This window comes from Juglans microcarpa x Juglans regia, chromosome 8D, assembly GCF_004785595.1.
Source record: "Juglans microcarpa x Juglans regia isolate MS1-56 chromosome 8D, Jm3101_v1.0, whole genome shotgun sequence".
Taxonomy (NCBI): domain Eukaryota; kingdom Viridiplantae; phylum Streptophyta; class Magnoliopsida; order Fagales; family Juglandaceae; genus Juglans; species Juglans microcarpa x Juglans regia.
The window spans coordinates 9458370-9477784 of NC_054608.1; the positions used below are offsets into that span (position 1 = coordinate 9458370).

At 36.6% G+C, this 19415-nt stretch overlaps 1 protein-coding gene across 1 annotated transcript; it reads left to right on the forward strand.

Annotated features, from left to right (window-relative positions):
• The first annotated feature begins 10089 nt into the window (after positions 1–10089).
• On the forward strand, positions 10090–12891 carry LOC121243014 (patatin-like protein 2). The gene is made up of 6 exons (XM_041141061.1): positions 10090–10265; positions 11231–11417; positions 11593–11754; positions 11856–12158; positions 12258–12433; positions 12553–12891. Exons 1-6 carry the CDS (start codon positions 10165–10167, stop codon positions 12596–12598), a joined length of 975 nt encoding a protein of 324 aa, XP_040996995.1. The 5' UTR covers positions 10090–10164; the 3' UTR covers positions 12599–12891.
• Positions 12892–19415: the final 6524 nt, after the last annotated feature.

Sequence of the window (19415 nt, forward strand, 5' to 3'; positions counted from 1 at the left end):
GTCTGCCGAAATTCTTCGCAAACCCTCTTACTCGTTGCCACTTGGCTCTGCGCCTCCCGCCAGCTCCTCATTCGCAAACTTGAGGGCCGCATTTTCTGGGTGAAGCATGCCGGCCTCCTCCGTCAGTTTCCTGATGGTCTCCTTCATACTTGCAAGTCATGCTTCCATTGTTTCTTCCTTGGGGTCTTCCCTCTCGTAGCCTGGGATCGCGTCGCTGCCGGCATGCGAAGTACACGTTTTTATGGAAAACTAATCCCACAGACGGTGCCATTGTTGATGTCGTGTTTCGCAGCCCGAACAGTTCCACAAAGCCCAAGCTTCCAGGTACCTGCAACTAAGAAGAAAGTGAGGCTCCCGTGGCCTCTGAGATCACTCTGATGCCTAAGTTAGTCGATTGCTCTTTGGAGAAGGAAAACACAATGCAAAACAAGAGTTATTTAAGTTGAATCGAGGTCCTCCCATAAGAAGGTTATCCCCTATTTATATATGAGTCGGGCCCTTCAGTCGAGGGAGATCGTAGCGTGTCAGATGTCAGGCCTAACATCAATCTGGGTTGGTTTGTGCCTGGGATTCAGGACTCTGGGGTCGGGGGCATGATGATGTGTGGCCCACCTGACCCGATAACTTGATTTGCTAATTTGCAGAACCCGGTCCTCCCAGACCCTGAATTGGCAGGCCCGGATAGACTGGTCCTGCGCTTACTTGACTTCTCGACCCTCTCACCACGAATCCTTGGCTTCCTTACTCGGGCCCGAGCTTCGTGGTTAAGCCTTCCTAGGCTTGGGCCCTTCAGAAATGGGCCTTGGCTTTCTTAGACATGGGCCCTTCAGGAGCGGGCCTTCCCTCACAAAACTATTGTAACTTTTAAGTATCATATCTTTTCTTACATATAAATATATAAACCGATTCAAGTCTTCACTCAGATGCACTATTTCATCCTTTATATTGTTTAGTCAAATAAATCGCCATATAAACGATTTCAAATTTTTTTTACTATAAAGTTGGTCTCTCTCATATACAACATGTACAATAATCCTCGTATTATGCGGGTTAGAGGCTTTTAGTTGTTGATGACTGTGTTCTATATTGTTAGACTGACCTATATCTTCTTTTGTATTTAATAATATGTTGGTGATATTAGATAGAGTATATTTGAAAGGATTAGTACTAGATATAGTCATATTAAATAGTCATATAAAGTAATATTAGATATAGTTATGGGTTAGTGCAAACATCGTGTATTCTTTTTTATTTTTTAAAAAAATTAGATTTATTTTTTAAAAATTAATTTTTTCATATAGATCACATATTTTTTTATTTTTTTTAAAATAAACACACTCTATAACTATAAATATCGTTTCTGATTTGAAAAAATAGCCACGGCTCTCAATGCAAACTATTAACATATTTTATTTAGATGATAATTTCTGCGTAAGAATTAGATTAATGGGCAATCAATGTTGTCACTATGACGACATCTTTAACGTTATGTCCTTCAATATACGCTATTTACAAATAATATACATACACTGTGAATATCTACATTAAATGAATGCCATTGTCATTTTGCATACATACTATTGCTTTTCCCAACGGTTTAGCATTCTTGGCTTGAGTCCTTTTGCCAAGAACAAAAAAACCATGGTCTTCTTCACAAAGGCCACTGAGATTGTTGCCAATCTGGAATTGATTTATCATATCTAACCTCAATTTTTGAATTACCATGATTTTCTTCAAAAGCAAGAACAACTTTGTCACGACAACCAGCTGTTGGTCCCCTACTTAGGGATAAATTAAATACAAATAAATAAATTTGTAACAAGAACATAGGTGCTTTAGGCTGCGTTTGGATATTGAGCTAAACTCAGTTCTTTATGAATAATAATGAGTTGAGTAGTGGAGGGAGTTATGTATAGCCCGTCTAAATTGAGTTTAAAATATGTTTAGATGCTAAGATGAGTTTAATACTTTTTATGAGAAGTTGAAAAAGGTTGTGAGTCCCATCTAAAAAGATGTGTTAAGTTGAAAAAAGTTGTGAGTCTCACGTGTAAGGAAATTTTGACTTGAGATGAGTTTAATAATTTAAGAGTTGAGTGTTTAGATGTTAGATTCAGCCTTACACAAAATACCATTAACTTTGCATCAAAGTATAAATTAATACAAAAAAATCACTAATCATCACCTCAATACAATAATTAGTAAATCCCGACACAAAAAATAAAACCGTAATCCCCAATCAATCCTTATATGCCAATGAATGATGTATGATTTATAGAATGGAAAAACAATACCTCAATCAGAAGGGACTTAACTGGCATGGACCACATCTTCTAAGCTAGGAGAATCTAGAACTTGACTAAAATCCCCACTGCCCTCATTGCTGCAAATCCCAAAAGCTTTAAAGTCTCGACACTGCATTTCAAAATCTACAGGCATCGCTTCCGCTGCTTATCATATTCTTTTCTACATCTCAAAGTAAAAGAAGAGTGACAAGCTGGGGAACAAGAAAAGAAGGGGGAGGGAGGGAGTGGATTTAATCAATAATGGCAGTACCTTTTTTGTATGGTAACCAAATCTCTTTCTTTCTAGAAACTATTAATGTCATAGCTCCTGCAAAAAGCAATAACCATTTGTTAATTTAAAAAATAAGAACATAAACATATTAAAGAACACCAATTTTTTTATGTAGTTCATGATAAAAGAACTTTGGGTTGTGAAAGAAAAAGAATACAAACTCCTAATAGAGTCTACCAAACTCACCCATCTCATGTAGCAGGATTCCCTGGATGTGATATAAAAATAGAGTCATTACTGAAAATGCTACATTTTCACTCTTAAAAGTTGTCTTTTTTCACTTACTCTCTCCTATATATTTCTCTACCATTAAAAGCATAGTTTAAAGATACTTTTTTTCTTTATCTTTATTTTGCACCAATTATGCCATAGAGATTTGAAGCTGGAAAACACATTTTTAGATGGAAGCATTTTTAACTAAATATACCATTCCAACAAAATATATAAAAGAAAAATAACATAGCAATTTCTCAAAATATACAAATCCAACCAAAAATATATATATATATATATATATATATATATATATAAATAACATAGCATAGCAACTTCTTTTAGTCAAAAATAAAAAATTAAAAATTAAAAAACATCGTTCTTATTCATACCCAGAAGAATATCTACCACGACATACAACCTCAAAGCAAAAAACAAAGAAAGAAGTAAACAAAGAAAATGGAAGAGAAGAGAAGTAATAAGCAAGAAAAACACGTATTAGCATAGTAGTCATGACATCTTGTAAACACAGGAGTAGCACTAGTCTTGCCATTTGTGTGATGGCTCAAGAGGTGAAAGCGTGAAATGTTGCTGGGACAATGAAACCCCCTAAATCAAGCTTTGTTGGATATAAAAACATATTGCAGGAAATCACTGGCAAATATTGCACCTGATACCTTTATCATCAACCTTTCCTGCTACATATTAAACTTGGCAAAACACAGAAGAGCAATCAAATATTCCAAAACAGGTTATAATCTTACGAGTTAGGTTCATATATTCTCTTAACTATCCAACTACAAACATCGGAACAATCAATTTACAAAAACACATGAAAGTTCTGAATTATGGCATGTAACTTTGAGTCCCACACACATATAGGACAAACCAATTGAGTGAAAAATGAGACTTGTCCAGTAACAAAAAGAAGTGGGGTAAAGAGAAATTTACTCACACATAGAACCTACAATATAATATAAGCAATAGAAATGGTTGTATCAACAATGCAAATCTCACCCTTGAAAGCAAAGAGACTCTATAGGATCCAATTGTCTGCATAACATCAACATGAGTAGAGGAAATGACAGCCACCAAAGATTCAACATCTGCCCGTAAAAGTGCACCAATTACGCCATAGAGATTTGGAGCTGGAAAACAGAATTTTAGATGGAAGCATCTTTAACAAAATATACAATTCCAACAAAATATATAAAAGAAAAATAATATGGCAATTTCTCAAAATATACAAATCCAACCAAATATATAAAAAAAATAACATAGCAACTTCTAACAAAAAAAATTAAAAAGCATCTTTTTTCTTCATACATAGTAGAATATCTACCACGACATACAACCTCAAAGCAGCATAAACTTCAAACCAAAGAGTCCAAATCTATTGCAAAAAGCAATAACTATCTATTAATTTCAAAAATAAGAACATAAATATATTAGAGAACACTAATTATTGTCCAATATTTTAGCTGTGCGTGGAGAGTAAGGAAAAAGGGGTTGAGTAGGGGGTTGGATCACGGCAGAAGGGAGCCTACAAGGCTTGGTATGGTGGAGCCGCTACTACAACACTGAGGCATGTGACGTTGTTGATAGCTGAGAGCTGAGAGCTGAGAGAGAGAAACAGAGAGTGAGATATGGAGAGGGCAAGGCTGTCAGAAAGAGATCTATAGAAAGGAGCTTGCAGGCATGAGGCAGCTGCCTGGTGGTGGCGCTGGAAATCTCCTAGCTCGTGATCGAGACGAGAGAAACAAAGGGAGAGAGAGGCGTTGTGGCTAGATCTCATGGCTTCGATGGCTTCGGGGGTTGCGTTTGGCAGCATTACTGCTGTGGGTGGCTAAGTTGGTGGTTGGAGGCGACGCATGACGTCGCTAGCTGCTACTGACAGGGAAAAGGAGAGAAATAGATGAGTGAGAGAACTATGGGATGAGGGGTTGCAACTGGTGGCTGGAGGCAACACACAACGTCGCTAGGGGCTACTGTGCTCCATGGCTGCTGACAGGAGGTGGAGAGAGAGAAGAGGATGTTAGGTTGAGAGATAATGCAAAGGAGTGAGGGAATCAAGAATGAGAGAAAGGCTTGTGTATACTCTCAAATTCTTAGATAATATCACTGGACTCGGTAGAGAAAACATCCTCTCACCTGAAAATAGAGAGATAATAATGAAAAGAAGAGAAACATAAGTAAATAAAAAAAATTTGCACTGACACAAGCACTCGACAGAGACACAAGCACTCGACGGAGACATAAGCAAAACCATCCCCTTCCCCATAGCTAAATGATGCACTGACACTTACTGACCCGCTGACACAAATAGGAAAAAAAAACTCAAAAGACATTTATATCCTCACATAAACAAACACAAAAGAACAAAATAGAAGGATAAAGAAGTAACCACACAATACATATGGATTATACACGGAAGGACAAGAAAATTACTGTTCATTACTATTAATGCTGGATTGCGAGTTATTATAATAGAATATATAAATATATATATATATATATATATATATATATATATACCCACATAGACAACCATTTACCATCCATGTATGTATATTTGTTTGTTCTTCCTTGCAACGGTAATACTAGAAGAGATTAATTTCCTCAAATGTTAACATTGTTTTTAATTATAATAGTGTGTAACTTAGCTTCCTATGGACCTTATTGGTTCCATAACGTCTGAACTGCCTTTCGATCTTCTTCTACTTACAGACAAATAAGTTCCTGGCATTGAAATGATGCAATCCATCAACCCATAAGACCCGACCCAACAGTTTATTAGTCTGATTGAATATTAGATCCGATATCAGCCGAATTAGGTCAAGTTGGGCGAGTCGGTAGGTCGGGCCTCTGGGTTGTATGCACAGTACCCCTAATTACAAGGAGGGGCTTGAAGGTGGCAATAAGAAAGGGGATTTAAAATATCCTTTCAAATTCTTGCATGGATTTGAGAGTCTTGGAGATAGCACTGTTCATCCAGCCTGAGTCTTTTTCCGGCCCAGTCCGGAACCCAGATAACCGGATTCCGGATGCTGTTTTCAGACCGGATATAATCCTGGCCGGAACTCGGATTGACTTATCCAATTCTATCCAGCCCGGATGCGGTTATGCAATCCGGGTACCGGATTTTAAACCTGGTACCCGGTTTCTATTCAAAACCAAAACAAAACATAACACTTAAATCTGACCCACGGCTAAAATTACATCCAAAAGATCTCTCTCTCTCTCATCTAAACAGTAAACCCTAGCTCCTGCCGCTCATTCTCTCTCGCATCGAACCCTAGCTCCTCCATCTTCTCTTCGCGTTCTCCTCCTCCATCTTCTCGTTCTCCTCCATCGACTGGTTTGCTACTTTTTTCACTACATTCAAAGTGGGACCGCGACTACTTGGTGAAGTCGATTCAAAGCACTGCCCTGTGTCGAACTTGGCCAGGTGGGTATCCATCGATGACTCTCGATGGTTACTTGATGGAGAGGAGTAGCAGATATGGGAAGAAAATGGATGATTCCATTTCTCTATTTCTTTTGTTGGGTTTCTTGAAAAATGTACGCATACTTACTCTTTCACTTTCTTCTTCCATTTTCATTTCAGATGAATCCTATGCACAAGGTCTATTGATATTGAAACAGTGTCTTTCCACTCAGTCAAGTGAGGTCCCAGATGCTAAAAACTCGAGGGGATTGGTTTTCCTGGTTATGTCTACCTTATTCTTGGAAAGGTTTAACTTTTCCTTTTATTTTTCTGTGAAATTTTTAGTTTCAGAAATTTATATTAAATTTGAGTTTGGTGGATTTTAAAGGGGATTTTGGCGAGGCAATCGAAAAACTTCAGAGAATCCAAGATTTAAAGAACTCTTCTTTGGGCATTAAAGGTAAACATTTGCATTTGTTATGTCTAATTTATTGCATTGTCATTGAATTTGTGAGACTGGACTCAAATGGCGAAAATGGTATTGACTAGAAGTTATGTTGGGGTCCTTGATATAGGTGCTGCAATGGAAGGTCTTGTTGGGCTTCATCTCAGTAATTGTTGAGACAATCAATTACTGAGAGTAGTTTACCTAGGGTCCACTCAATCCCATTCATACGCATGGGTAGCTTAGCTTTTTATAGGCTTTTTGTTTTTCATTTGAGTCTAAAGCAGAGAAATTAGTCTTTTGATATAAAAGAGTCAATGGAAGTGCATTGTGGGTCTACCCGGACCAACCAGGTCCGGGTTTGAAACCCGGGTTCCGGTCTGGGTATACCCGGGTTCCCGGGTCGGAACCCGGATGAACACCCTTACTTGGAGATATAGACACATTAAATGGCCAATACACAATTTATTGTCATCCTTATAAATATTTTAAATAATATTAAATGAGCAATAAATATTGTAATTGAGATTTCATGTGTCTAATATAAGGCCCCTAAGTGATGATGTGGCGCATTATGGCAAGATGATTATGTGCACCAGTTTAGCGGCAAATGTGGTGTCACATTTGTTCCAAGTCAGTTTGTAAAGACAAGTAGCAAGAAACAAAATTAATTGCTCAAGGAAAGAAAAAGAGGTGGCTCTATATTGTTAAGATATAATATAATTAATTAAATTTACCTCTTCTCTTCCGTTTAAATTTTTTAAACTAGTAGTGATATTACATTGGTATCAGATGAGAGGTCCTGAATTCGAAATCATAATTTCACACCTCACCTATTAATTATATATATACTCCCTATATTATGCCCATTAGAGCATTGGTATTGGTGTAGCCAAATGCAAATGCAAACACATATTTAGCTAACAATCCCACTTTTTCTTCTGCATTGGATTGACCGAGTGAAGTTTCCTATCTCTCCCTCCCAAAAATCTAATCCTCTGTTATGATTTCTAGGTTTTCGATCTCCCATGAGGACGCTACACTTCCTCCATTGACATCACTGTTCATCACCCCTCCCAAAACACTTGCTTGGTTGATGTTCTCTATTGATGGCTAGGGTAAAAAAAATCTTCTCTGTTTTTCGTAGGGCTTTTTATTACATAGATTTCAGTTTATTGTAATTGTTGTTTGGAAGCTTTACTTAATCTAGATTAAGATTTTGATTTTAGGGATGATTTTAGGGATGAATGTAGAGTTTCGATTTTCTATTTATAGGGATGATTTCACGGATGATTTCTGTGATGATTTCAATATGTTTTTAATGGGTTTTGATTTTCCGTTTTTAAACGATTTTATGTTATCATCTAGACAAATTGGAAAATAAACCTTATTAGAAGGGAAAAAAAAAAATTGAAACCTAGGCCTACTAAGAGAAACCGAAGCGGAACAATAGGAAGAAAGAGCCAACCAACTCTAACTGTACCAAAGTGTTGCAAGCTAAACAATCCTACTATAAACGAAAGAGGCTGTTAAGACTCAAATATGAATTAATATAAAAATATATATTTTTTGAGATAAATAAATAAGTGAAAATGTTTTGTAGATCTTATATAGTGGGTTTTAATTGTAAAATATATAAAAAAATTAATTATAGGAACAAAATTAAATAATAATAATAAAAATAATATATTATTATTATTTTGGCTAAAATATACATAATCCAGTGTGATAATCTTTCTTGAATGGTAAAGGTAACCTCCAAAACATATGATTTGGCATTTGCATTTGGCTACACTAGTGCCAATGCTCGTAGAAGAGTTTGGCCCACATATGAGGTTGGGTAATGCTAAAATATAATATAAATAATTAAATATATATATATATATTTCACACATGCACACAGTTAGGACTTACTTGAAAATAGATTTCATTTCAAAAATTTCATCTCATCTCATTCTCAAACATAATTCAAATACAAAATTTTCAAACTAATAATTACAACTTTCTAAAACTTTCAAACAAAAAATAAGAGATAATTTAACTTTTTCAAATCTCCAAATAAAAATAATATTATAAAACTATATTCTAACAATATTTTAATTTTATAATATTTTTTACTCAACGTTTTCTCTATCCTTTCCCAAAACTTAAAAATATTCAACTCAAATTATCTAATTACTATTCACAAATTATCTTACTACTATTCACAAAATTCTCATCTCATCTCACTTTCCAAACGACCCCTAAGACGCGCACACGTGCGCGCACACTCACACACATATATATATATAGAGAGAGAAGGATGTTACTCATCATCTCATACCATATACCTTATATAAAATATTTTTTTTTTTATTTTATTCTTGTTAAACTAATAATTGAGTTATTATTCTACTCAGTGTTAGAAGTGGGCTAGCTGCAAGTTGAAAGTACTACAGATAGATCGATCATATTGCAGATATATATTGGGCCGGGCAGATGAAATCCTGTAATGAAGGGTCGGTCACCCCTGGCGGTGGCCGAAGTAATCTGGGTCATGAACCAGTATATCATAACAGAATTTCCTGGAAAATATCAGTCATGTCTAGCGCCTCATGAGGTAGCGCGTCCAAGATGGAAATCAACTATTCTGAGATCTTTAGGATCGTTGAAAATACTAATTTTCCGTACTAATATATGCAGTTTGCTGCAGATCTGATCTAGACATGATGTTGAGTTAATTATATATTAATTGTCCTCTAAATAGAAGCAAAGACTACGTTTTTCTAACTTTTTTTTTGGGTCATCATAGAATGTTTGAACCATATTGGAAAGTTCTACGACAATATTAAATCATAGAATATTATACGTAGAATATTAAAGTTTCAACGCAAGACTACTACAATTTCCTGGAAAGTTTCAACGCAAGACTAGTACAATTTCTCTTGTTCAGTTATGCAACTCATGAACATATGCAACTGGGAAAAGATAAGGACATTTGAAATTTTGAGAATGGCCATGCATGGCCAAGTCCAGACCTAATAAGGCTATAATTTATTCTCTATAAATAGGGGTTCGTCGATGGATCAAATGCCAGAACAGAAACTTAAGCTTTCTTCGATCTTCCACATAACAACCAGCAAGGCAATCTTTTCTTCTCATCTTACGACCACCACCTGCACACCCTTTCCCAGATTTTCCATGGAAAAAACAATGCCGATTCATGAGGCTCAACACTCAACAAACAGGAACTTGATCACAATTCTAAGCATTGATGGGGGTGGTATCAGGGGGATCATCCCTGCTACTATACTTGCTTTCCTTGAATCACAACTTCAGGTATACGTGCAATACTTTGGTTTGCAGGAAAGTTTCAGTTCTTAATTATGTTATATTAATGTTACCATGTACGTACTAACAAGTATTTCATATAAACATGGCATAGGAGTTGGATGGAGAAGAAGCTAGGCTTGCAGACTACTTTGACGTGATTGCAGGAACAAGCACAGGGGGTCTTGTTACTGCCATGTTAGCTACTCCAGATGAAAATAATCGACCACTCTTTGATGCTAAGGATATCAAGCCCTTCTATCTTGAGCATGGTCCTCGAATTTTCCCACAGAACAGGTAGTGCTACTCATATTTTCTTTTTTTAAGAACAAGTAAGCGATTTCATATAATTACCCTCTGTTTTAACAGAGGAGAATACCTTTTTTCAAGTAAAATATTGGTAAGGATTACGTGAAGAAATCCCAAAACCAAGCTTGTATATAAGCTATAAACTAAGTATGAACTATTAACAACTTAAAAATGAGACATATATAAGAAGATCATTGTCAGCTTAAAGCTGGGCAGTCCCGCCTTATCTAGATTAAAGCTACCAATTATTAGCTACTTTCGAATTTGAGATAAACATAAAAAGTAAGTATTGTGCTTAGCTGCCCAAGTATATACGAGTGAAATCATCATTTGTCTTAAAAATTTATGCAAACAGGAAGAATTAGTTTTTTTATTATTTTCATCATCTTCTTAGCACTCTTCCTTACATGTGGGCCAGACTCTTTTAATGAGTAGTCCAACACATGAGATATTTAGTTTAGTTTGGATCATCAACTCCTCTCAACTCATCTTAACTCATCATTACAACTTTTTCAAATTTCAACACAAATATAATAAACAATTCAACTTTTTTAAATTTTAAAATAATAATAATATTAAAAAATAATATTCTAACAATATTTTATCATCTCAACTCAACTCCACTCAATTCACTTCACTTCAACTCAACTCACTTCATAATTAAATGGGGTAGAGTGTAAAGTCAGAGCTCGAATTCAAAACATCTGCTCTTATATCGTTTGAAATCACCACTTATTCCAAAAACTTAAGTTGATTGGGAGATATAAATTTTATTTTTTATGTCATATTCTTAATAGTATGTTCTAAAATTCCTCCTATTTTGACAACTCCCTCCCTCCTTCACATACACAAAAGCAGCGCTCTATTTATGTTTTGTGCATATATGGTAGTGTTTCTGAAAACTCTCGATATTTAAATATTAACAAATGAGCATCCATGCATGTGCTGGTCAGTGGCTTGTTTGGAGCAATCAGAAAAATGTTCAGATCTCTTATAGGACCAAAGTATGATGGGAAATATCTTCATGGGGTTCTAAAGGAGAAATTAGGGGAAACTCGGCTAGACAACACATTGACCAATGTCGTTATACCAACGTTTGATATCAAGCACCTACAGCCAACCATTTTCTCGTCCTATGAGGTATGATCTCTCTCTCTCTCTCTCTCTCTAGATCCAGATGTCAGTTTCCTTTCATGTAGAATTAGACCGAATGATATAAGTTATTTACGTTAAACATTAAATTCTTAGGATCTCAACAAATTGAAAAGAATTATTTTATTAAAATATTGATCATGATCTGAGTTCATGCACGCAGGCAAAAAATGACTCTTGTTTGAATGCTCAACTGTCCGACATATGCATTGGCACGTCGGCAGCTCCAACTTATCTTCCTGCTCACCACTTCAACCACCAAACCAGTGCTGGGAATTTTAGTAACTTCAATCTTATAGATGGTGGTGTTGTTGCAAACAATCCGGTATAATATATAATAATCTTTCATGTGCTTTTTATTTACCTTAAAAGCTCCAAAATTTAAGTTGATGATCTTTATGTCTTCTGGGAACCATGGTCGACCAGGCTCTTGTTGCCATAAACCAAGTGATCAAACAGATCTTCGATGCAAATCCTGATTTCTTTCCAATGAAGTCCACAGACTACGGTCGTTTTCTGGTGATCTCAATAGGAACAGGCTCAGGGAAGATAGAGAAAAGATACAATGCTAAAATGGCGGCCAAATGGGGCCTTCTGAATTGGTTAATTCATGGAGGTTCAGTTCCATTAGTGGATGTGTTTACTCAAGCAAGTGCAGATATGGTTGATTTAAATCTAGCTGTGGTTTTCCAAACCCTTCATTCAGAAGAGAATTACCTTAGAATTCAAGTAAGAAATTTCTTCTGATTCAGGGTTTGAATTTGAATTCTTGCAAGGGGATTACGCTTTCATGTTATTAATTACTATTTTTATGAAATACTTGTTTAGGATGACACCTTGACTGGGACAGCAGCTTCAGTTGATAACTCGACGAAAGAGAACTTGAACAAACTTGTAGAGATAGGGGAGAAACTGTTGAAGAAACCAGTATCAAGAGTGAATTTGAAGACAGGTTTGTCAGAACCAGCCAAAAACTGTGGCACCAATGAGGAGGCTTTGAGAATGTATGGTGAAACATGCTTTGAATGTGCATTCATGCATGCACTTGTCATTAATTAGTTAAAATATCGCGTTTGTGATCATAATATTTTGAAACTAATTGTACATAAAACTCTTCTTACAGGTTAGCAAAAAAACTTTCACAAGAAAGAAAGTGTCGAAAGGGTTGAAGTCGACACTCGTCTTTAAGTCGGGCTAAGCACGTACGTGCTTAATCTCCTCTAATCTACATGTGCAGTCAAAGTTCTTTTATTTGTAATTCAGCTTATTCTTTTCATTCTATAATTTTCTTGTAATGTGTCGGATCGACCCATGAAAGGAATTCCATTGTTCGTTGATTGTTTGAAGCGTGTTTGTATTAAATTTGTATTAATACGTGTTTGATGTAAAAATTATGACTAATCATATTATATTTGATTGAAAATTTTATATTGAAATGAACATGTGTTACTCTATATAATTAGCTACATATCTCAAATAATGGTTAATTTGCCATAGTTCCTTGGAAATTTATGTTTGCCATAATTCTTAAGCTATTTAAGTTAATTATTATCGTAAAGATCTAAATAATTGTACATTATAATAAATTAAAATAGCTTAGGAATTTTTAAAGGATTTCTATCCTTTCGGAAAAAGCCTCAATTAGGGGTGGAAACCAACCCTAATGTGTTGATCGCTGTGCTGGTTGGCTCCAAGCACAACCTCCATGCATGAACGGTACGATCCCATATAATATATTGGGATGAGAAAGAAAAAGCCCGTTGCCAATCATAATCAATTAAAGATCAAAAAAATATGTATAGATTGATTCATTGCCACAACAAGTGTGTGCGCACATTGTAACGCCCCAAATCCGGGTAGCTTGGAGAATTACTACCTGTCACTTATAAATATGTTTCCCAGCACAACTAAAATAAATTTCCAAAACTTTATTAGCAAAACTCAATCTCATGTCTTCTAAATAACGAATAAAGACTTTGAAAACTCCACAAAGTCATTACCGCAACAAAAATAAACTAAGGAATCCACAATCTCCCGGTAGTCATAACAAACTAAACTGATAACTTAACGAGTCTTACAAACCCAAGATAAAATTAAATCTAAGAGACATTAAATCTGAAGGACATCAGAATTCATTCTCTTAACATCCCCTCCTCGGCTTAATCATCCTCACCAAACTAAACCCGGTCCTCAGTTGGACTATCCACATCATCTGAAAATATTATGAAGACCACTTTGGGCTATCCCCGGTGGCCAAACCAGACAGTATCATATTGTGAAACTTCCTCTTTTTCAATCTCGGAACCCCGAGTGTGCACACAGGAAAGAACACATAAAAGACTATTTTGTTTCCAAAGTGGGTGCACTCATATCATATCATATCATGATAGTACCAACTATATCACGTGAACCAATATCATCATATTAGAACCATACTCAGAATCAGAATCAAAACAGATAAGTATACCAATGGTTTTTCATATCCATATCATATCAAAACACGTGCTAAACATATTCATATTATTTCCATTTGAAAAAAAAAAGGATCCAAATCATTTCATATTACATGTATAAAAATATCAATGATATTATATTCGCTCTTTTGCATATTTCAAAAACATGTCAAATATTGCTCATGTCTACACTATTCATGTCAAAAACATTTCTTTTCTCTTTCATGAAAATCTCATGAGTAAATGTAAAACATATACTGAGGTTATTTTTCACCTTTTCTTTTTTTAGAAAACAACATGCACATTTTTACAAACCAACATCAGTTCATTTCTTTTTATGCAAATCAAGCATATGAACCCCACTTACCTGACTCTTGCGAAGAGTTACTAGAGCCTTGAACTTGAGCTCTATGAATATCACGACCTAAACAGAAAATTATTCACTAACATGTTAATACTCCATATAAATGCGAATTCAATAAAAACTAAGTAAATTCTATGATTCTATTCAGCCCACACATGATATCATTTTGCTTCGGTTTCAATACATGGTATAAGCATACTCACACACAACCTCTAAAACATCAACTTAACATGTCATGTCCAACGAATCAGCTCATGTCCAACGAATCAGCTCACTTTCATAACTCGCTATGGCAATGACAACCCACAATCATTGCAACCCAACACGACCCTCCATAACACAGGCCCAACAATCAACATTAACTCAAATTGTGACACCTAACGATTACAAAATCGCCACACCATATAGTCTAAATAATCATATTTATCCACCCAAAAGACCATTTATCAATTCCAATAGTAACTTAAACATCCACCATAAACAACGTCAAACCCAAAACACTAATGTTTAAACCCGAAACAGCCAACAAATTCCAGCATAAACCAATCACACAAACAACTCCATCATCCAATCCAACTGATCCCTTTACTCCTCAGACTCAGTCCGATACAACCAAACCAGTTCACAGTAAATATGAATTAGTGTAAAAATACATTTAAATATCAAAAGTTCTTTGGAAAAAATAATACTTACAACGCTATAATATAATTTTCGAAAGATCACAGAAGTGCTAGAAGTGGCGGCACAGCCACCCAACAGTGTATTTTAAACTATGGTCGTGGGTCTCAAAAACCCAATTTTGAATGGGGACAAACTAAGACTCGATATAACTAAGGAAGGGCTTAGAGGTATTGGTGTATAGAAACACATATTTCTCCCCATAAAAGGCCTGATAAGAGGAGTGAGGTAATTCCTTATAAAGCCCAGGATGAGTTTGTTCCTAAGCCATGTGGAACTTTTCAAAACACCCCCTCACGTGTGGGCCAGTATTTCTGGTACCATCATCGTGGGTATGTCACAAGGACCCATTATCAGTCATAGGTTAACTTGCTCTGATACCATATAAAAACACATATTTCTCCACATAAAAAGCCTGATAAAAGGAGTGGGATAATTCCTTATAAAGTCCAGGATGAGTTTGTTCACAAGCCATGTGGAACTTCTCAATAGGGTGAAACTAATAGTCGCGATAGTTGGTCGTGGGTGGCGGCGTGGATGGTGGTTGGAGACGAAAATACTCAAATCGGAAATAGAGATGAAGGAGCTTCACTAGTGGCAGATCGGAGCTAAGGATGGATGGGTTAGGTAGCTGGGAAGCCCTTGGTGCTATGATAAAAAGGTGGTGGCCAATGGTGGTGCGACGGCGGTGCTGGAGCACCAAAAGCTATGCGGCTAGAAGCCGTGTGTGGAGGAGATTGGTGGCGCGGGAGGAACTGAAAATAGAGGGGGGTGGTTGTCGGCCAGTGGGGAAGAGGTTGGGAGGGGCGGTGACGGCCATGGCGGCATGCTGAGAGGGAAGAAAAAAATGAACGAGGAAGGGGAAGGAAGTTGTGCGCAAGAGGGAAAAGCAAGGGGAAAAGAAGAAGAAAAAGAAAGAGAGGAAGGAAAAGAAAAGAGGGAAAAAGAAAAGAAAAAAAAAAGTGAGGGAAAGAAATGAAGTCCAATCCTCACATCTTGGGTTACAAAATTGATTCAACGAAAAAAATTTCAAAACATTAAGTTGAATAAAATAATTTAAATGCAGTGAATAGCTTAAATAAAATAATAATAAAATTCAACAACAATAATTTTAAAGCCTACAAACAAACTAATTTAAATTAAAGAGCAATTTAAATGCAAAACAATAATTAATATTAAGAAAGCATATCAAGATAAATTTCACAACTTAAAAATCATAAAAATAAACCAACAAGAAATTTGATAAACTTAAAATAAGAGAACCAATATTTAAATTAGTTAAAATACGCTATCAATTAAAATACACTAAAATACGGGGCATCATAGTCCTCTCCTTTAAATTAAAACAAATTTATCAATTACGTGTGTAAATCTTTTCCTTTCTCACTTCTCTCTCTCTAAAACCAAATAGTCTCTCTCTAAAACCTCCCTTGTCCGAATCTAGTTTTTTTTTTTTTGGTGGGGGGGGGGGGGGGGGAGGGGAGCTTTGGCTCCTTCTTCCTCTCCTCACCGGCCCTTCGTCTCCGGTGGATTTGTTCGTTTTCTTGGTTTTTTTTTTCTCAAATTTCGGCCATATAAGGGAGGGTAGCCGATTCGAGCTTCTTCAGTGACCGTCGTCTGACACGTCGATCTAGGAGTAACCTAACCTGTCGATCTTGTTGTCGACCGGATTGGACGTCATTTGAAGCGGCCCGTTGTGCCGACACACGATTTAAAGGAAACACGTAGGACACTCAACCACTGCATTTCATCTTCTGTCGACGTTGTGCGCTGCAGCTCAGGGTCCAGTGACTCAGGCAATGTCTTGACCGATTGATTGGCTCCTTCTCAGTGTGGCACGTGTCATGCACGCGCCACCACTGCCTGCCCTCTTGTTTTCTTGATTCTGTTTTGTTGGCGTTGTTTGGTGGTTTTCATTTTCTGTATTTCTGACTTTATGTCGATGTGTTTTGGTTGGTATTTGTTTGTTGGTTTTATTTGTAAGAAAAATATAGTGAAATAAACTATTGGACTTATGTCCATAGTAGTGTTTGGTTTCTCCCTCCTCCGGTTAGGAGGATGGGTGTAGTGTTTACTTCTCCTCCTTTGGAGGATGGAGTTTGGATGTGGGTTGGTTCTACCTCTGCTTTATACAGAGATTGATATTCTCTCTTTTGAGAGTTTTTGAAGTTCAGAAAATATCATCGCAAAGATATTTGTGTACAGGGAGCTTACAACAGGTTTTTAGTTTGGCTTGTAATTTTGAGTTACAGATATAACTTCCTTATGGAATTTAATGGTGTCTATTTTCTATAAAAAAAAAAAAAAACCAAACTTAGCATTAAATAAAATGGGGCAAGGACCCTAATCCTCAATCTTCTAAAGGTGTTGGATTTCCATGTTCGCTAGCACCATCATACCCATTCTCTACATCAAAATTTATAGTTTTGAGGAGTGGAACCGTAGTGGGACTATAACGGTGAGATTTCGCAAAATCTAAGTAATTGAAACTAAGTCTAATACTCAAAACACATAAGGTGGAAAAGAAAATTAACCAAAAATTAAATTAATACAGGAATAAATTATAATTAGACAAACCTAGATATTTGATAAACGTTTCAACGCAAATTGATACACACCAAAAAATCTTATTTTCATTTACAAAATGTTCATTTCATTAACATGTGCACCATGGTCTACCCTATCTGGACAATCCACACACCCTGACTCCTTTCTCCACACCACTAGTAACAATCATGCGAGTGCCTTCATATGAAGCAACGCCAAGTTCCATGCCCAACACATTCGGGGCCAAGCATCCTCTCGCCTTCACCAGTAGAGAGGTAACATCGTTGACCCGAGAGCGTTACCGTCTCACCCATGCCCATTGTCACACAGCAACAACCTAGGGGATGTCAATCGATTTTATGAGCTTCCGAGTGACAAAAGGAGCTCCACCAAAATAATACCTAATCTGCACTTGGGATCATTAAACACAAGCACCCACAAAAGCTATTTAATACAACATCGAGCAATTTTACATATTTTTGTTTACACACTATCACTGTTCAATGGCAAGATAATCAACAATAGAAATCAATTATGATGTAGTCCAAAAACACAGTGGTTAATTACATGAGGAATGACAATGCATTTGAAAAATTTCTCCAGCAAGCATTCATGTGCTATAATTCAGTGCAAAGGAAGGGATTTCCAACACACATTAACAAGCTGTAAACCCATATAAATTTGTAATAGTGGAAAACTCGAATACCCCATTGTGATTAAACATCAATTTGAATGAGAGAGAATTCCCCTTATTATGACATAACAACATCATTTAATATTCAAGACACCACGACATTTAAATAGCAAAATCAACACTTCACACCACACATCACAAAACTACAAAACTCATCCTGATACTTCACATGACTTTTGGCCACTTCACTAACTACACAATTATCCCATCGCAGTACACGGCAGACGGCCACATCAAAAACTACACAATTATATAGTCCATCACTTCTCACAGCATACGACCACATCACAAACTACACAATTATCCCATCACTTCATACGGCACACAACCACATCATAGTTACACCATTCACAATTCTCGCAAGCACAGTTCATACAACACGTCACAACAACAAAGCACAATTCAAAATTCACACGATAGTACGCAGTTCACAGTTCACAATAATAGAGCACACTCCACAATTCACACGACAGTACAAAATTCACAATTCTCAATCCCAACGACAGCTATTGAAGGTTAGTCTGAGAGCCACTTACAACTCATCATCCCGAGCTCTACTACTAGTTGTGGTCATTCGCATCAACGGGTGATGCAGTGGTCACTCGAGTGGTGGTGTGAGTGTCTTGGGCAGAGGTAGACACTATATGTCCGTGTGTGTGTGCGGGCGTTGAAGGGACAGAGAGACAGATAGCACAAGAGAGAGGTGGGGAGAGATGGGAGGCTAGCGACTGGAGCGAGAGGAGGGAAGGAGAGACTGCTACGGCCCAAAGAAATAATTGGAGCAGTGGAGAGAGATGAGGACAGAGAGACAAGGAGAGAAAGTGGGAGGCAGTGGTGGCATTACAACAAATTGTAGCTTTTGTGACAAACGAAACCGTCATAAAAATGAACCAAAATGTCACAAAAATATTTTGCATGACAGAGAAAGAGCGTCCATCTACCGACACAATAACAATGTCACGAAATAGATAATGTATCCGTTTACTATACAACCATCACAAAAATGTTTTGTGGCATTTTGAATCCCACCATTAGATTTATCATGCAAACATTATGACCAATTTGTGACAGCCTATTTCTATCACTAAAAGTACATGCGAACATATGGCTTAGTGTTTGAACCTAAACCCGAGCTGTCATGGTAGACTCACATTCAAACTTTATTTTCTAACGCTCGATTATAACAATGCGAATGGTTAGTAAAATACGTTCGAACATAACCGTCATTTGAACATAGACATTGTGATGTT

Bases quoted from the DNA above. Each gene is read 5' to 3' on its own strand.
- LOC121243014 (XM_041141061.1), top strand. From the start codon at position 10,165: ATGTTAGCTACTCCAGATGAAAATAATCGACCACTCTTTGATGCTAAG. The intron at 11,755-11,855 runs GTATAATATATA...ATGGTCGACCAG, and splicing joins GTGTTGTTGCAAACAATCCG to GCTCTTGTTGCCATAAACCA. The intron at 12,434-12,552 runs GTATGGTGAAAC...CTCTTCTTACAG, and splicing joins AATGAGGAGGCTTTGAGAAT to GTTAGCAAAAAAACTTTCAC.